The 3,075-nt window shown below is 42.1% G+C and overlaps 1 protein-coding gene across 1 annotated transcript in view; it reads right to left on the bottom strand.

Moving 5' to 3' along the window:
- LOC111863483 overlaps positions 1-3,075 on the bottom strand; it is a 14,481-nt gene that overhangs the window by 3,479 nt on the left and 7,927 nt on the right. Inside the window, exon 4 of the mRNA XM_023849829.2 lies at positions 1,808-1,916. Within this exon, the coding sequence (XP_023705597.1) occupies positions 1,808-1,916 (109 nt within the window). The remainder of the gene's footprint in view (positions 1-1,807; positions 1,917-3,075) is intronic.

The raw sequence follows: 3,075 nt of genomic DNA on the forward strand, positions 1-3,075 counted from the left end.
GGGGGGGGGGTCCAGCTAGTGCTACACGTCACATTATATATACAGAATACTCCAATTTGTCCATAAGAACGAAATTAAAATTACAAAACCAATGACTCATTCTATGATACCATATGTCCACAAAGTATCGGACTTTATTTTTTTCCACTGTAAGCAATGGCCAAAGGGGTGGGGAAACTGAGCGTAGTGGTAGAAGGGACTTTGATGCGCATGCGTGATTTTTTGCTGACTCGCAACACTGCCAGATAGAAAAGTGGTGTAACACGTATCCGTCGCATTCTCGTTTCGCTCAAGATGACAGAACGCCTGGAGCAGCGATACTGCATTAAGTTTTGTCAGAAACTTGGGGATAGCCAAGCGGAAACAATTCGCAAAATTCAGCAGGCTTTTGATGATGATGCAATGGGGGTCACTCAAATTAAAGAGTGGTTCAACCGCTTTAAACATGGCTGTATGTCGGCAGATAGTGAGCAGCATTCCGGGAGACCGTCAACGAGCTGAAATGCTGATGTCATTGAAAAAGTGCACACATTGATCATGGAGGACCATCGTTTGGCCATCCGTGAAGTTGCTGATGAGGCTGGGATTAGCAGAGGTTCCGCAAACACAATTTTAATTGAGGATTTGGGCATGAGAAGAGTGGCGGCAAAATTTGTGCCCAAGCTGCTTTCGCCGGAGCAGCAACAACTCCGCCCTGAGGTCCCGCAGGACATGCTGGAGTGTTCCAACAGGGATCCTGAGCTCCTGAAGACTGTGATCACTGGTGACGATTCATGGGTGTACGGATATGGCCTGGAAACCAAGGGCCAGGTGATACTGACTGTTTTTTTTTTTTCCGATTACCAGGGTGTTGTGCATCATGAGTACGCATCACTAGGCCAGACTGTCAATAAGGAGTACTACCAAGAAGTCCTCTGACATCTTCATGATGCAGTTTGGCGCAAGAGACTGGAGCTGTGGGAGGCACACAACTGGGAGCTGCATCATGACAACTCCCCACCTCATTCATCACACCTGATCCATGGTTTCCTAGCCAAACATGGCATTCCGCAGGTTTGCCAGGCTCCCTATTCTCCTGACATGGCTCCTTGTGATTTCTGGTTGTTCCTGAGATGGAAGACACCACTAAAAGGCTGCCATTTTGACAGGCACGAGGACATCATACAGAATGCGACGGCACAGCTGCATGCCATTCCAAAAGAAGCCTTCCAGAATTGCTTCCAGCGATGGAAGGACTGCTGGGCTAAGTGTGTGGAGTCACAAAGGGCCTACTTTGAAGGCGATTAGGTATTGTAACCACCCAGATACAGAACTTTGTTTTCTCGGCCCAAGGTCGGATACTTTTTGGACAGAGTAGTATAAAACATCAATCTAAAATTTTTATTCTTGTTTTATGCTATAACTTCTGTTTTATTGTATTTTTTATGTCAAGCGTTTTATATAATTAATAGTATTGTATCCAATTTTACTAGTACTGCAGTTCAGTGGTGTATATATGTTAATCGTGTATTTGCCTGATGATGGCTATTGATAGCCGAAACATGTAGCAGAGCCAAAACTGGGCACTGATCTTGATATTTCTTGTGTTGTGACGGTTATAATAAAAAGGTTGTAAACTACATGACACCACATCCCACCAAACCATGATTTTAAAACAAATATCACTTTGCAAAAACACAGGAAAATTTTAGACATGACAGCAGATATGACATAGATCAGTATGATAAAGTCTTATGTAATTAAGTCTATTAATGAAAATTTGCTGCTGCTCAGAATATCATAATAAGCAATGACACACAATACATACAGCTTTGATGTGACCCTGAACTTGTAGAATGTCTGAACCATGGTCCAAGGTGATTTGTTCTTCTTCCCCCCCACGGTCTCTTTATTGCATCATCTTCATTTTCATCCAACTATAAAAGATATACAATTGCCTCATGATCAGCGACACACACAAAAAGACACAGCACCACTTTCTCCATCCTTCTGTTATTTTCTCCTTTTTATAATATAACTATCATGCCTATGCAGAAAAATCTGCATTTGTTCATTTGTTCATGGTTACTTATACTGTCAGTTCCTCAGAACTCCAGCCGTGGTAAAGGGTTCATACCATCTCTCGCGGAGCAGTCTTATCAGCTTACGTCAGCTATTCATGGTGGTTTAACATCTCCACAGCCCCAGTATTTTTCTTAAGGAGGAAATGATGGGAAAGAAACAGACTTGGATTTGAGCTATAAATGTATAAGCAAAACTAATAACTCCAATGAAGACTGCTGTTATAAGAGCAATTTTTGTATTTTCCAATTTCTTCTGCAACACACTGTTTGGGAGAGCTAGGAAAAATCAAAGAGATATTTGGCTAATAAATGCATGGAGAACACACAACAGAAACGCCTACATTGCACATGCAGATTGGCCATGACTGACTCCAGATCAGTAGTTATATTAAACACATTATCCCATATTTTCTGACAAATGACAATAAAAAAGCTTCTAACTTTCTTATTGGCCGAAGCCATGAGCTACACATCTACATGACCTCTAACCTGCATATTTTAACAGTTCTTAAACATGATCCAGAAAATATAAGACACCACAACAAGAATGTTACTCATAGTGACCTGGCGGCCAGAGCATTTTGATACCTGGCAATGCTGCCATAAAAGCATTAGCCTCATAAAAACAATCCAGACTCTGGAAAAGATGCAGCACTGATTTCATGCAAAATTACATCATTTTATTCTGTATGAGAACACAATCTCATTCTGTCTGAAAATGCTCATTTGCTACATATTTCAACAAGACTTGGTCATTCCAGTATGAAATCCAGCTGCACTAGGTACTACATGCCTGCAATTGCTGACTAACCTCATATAAATGCAAGTGACTACAGTGCAGTGGCATCTGACGCAGGGGTTCAGTTCTAAAGATGGCACATAAACCCAAAATTGCTTATAGTCAGGATTAACCTTGAAAATCCCTTAAATCGAACATAAAGTACATACTGTGACATGTTGACCTCTGAATGACGCCCCTCCCCCCCCCCCCCCCCCCCCCCCGCGAGCCCCC

Source organism: Cryptotermes secundus, unplaced genomic scaffold (genome assembly GCF_002891405.2).
Source record: "Cryptotermes secundus unplaced genomic scaffold, Csec_1.0 scaffold3811, whole genome shotgun sequence".
Classification (NCBI taxonomy): Eukaryota; Metazoa; Arthropoda; class Insecta; order Blattodea; family Kalotermitidae; genus Cryptotermes; species Cryptotermes secundus.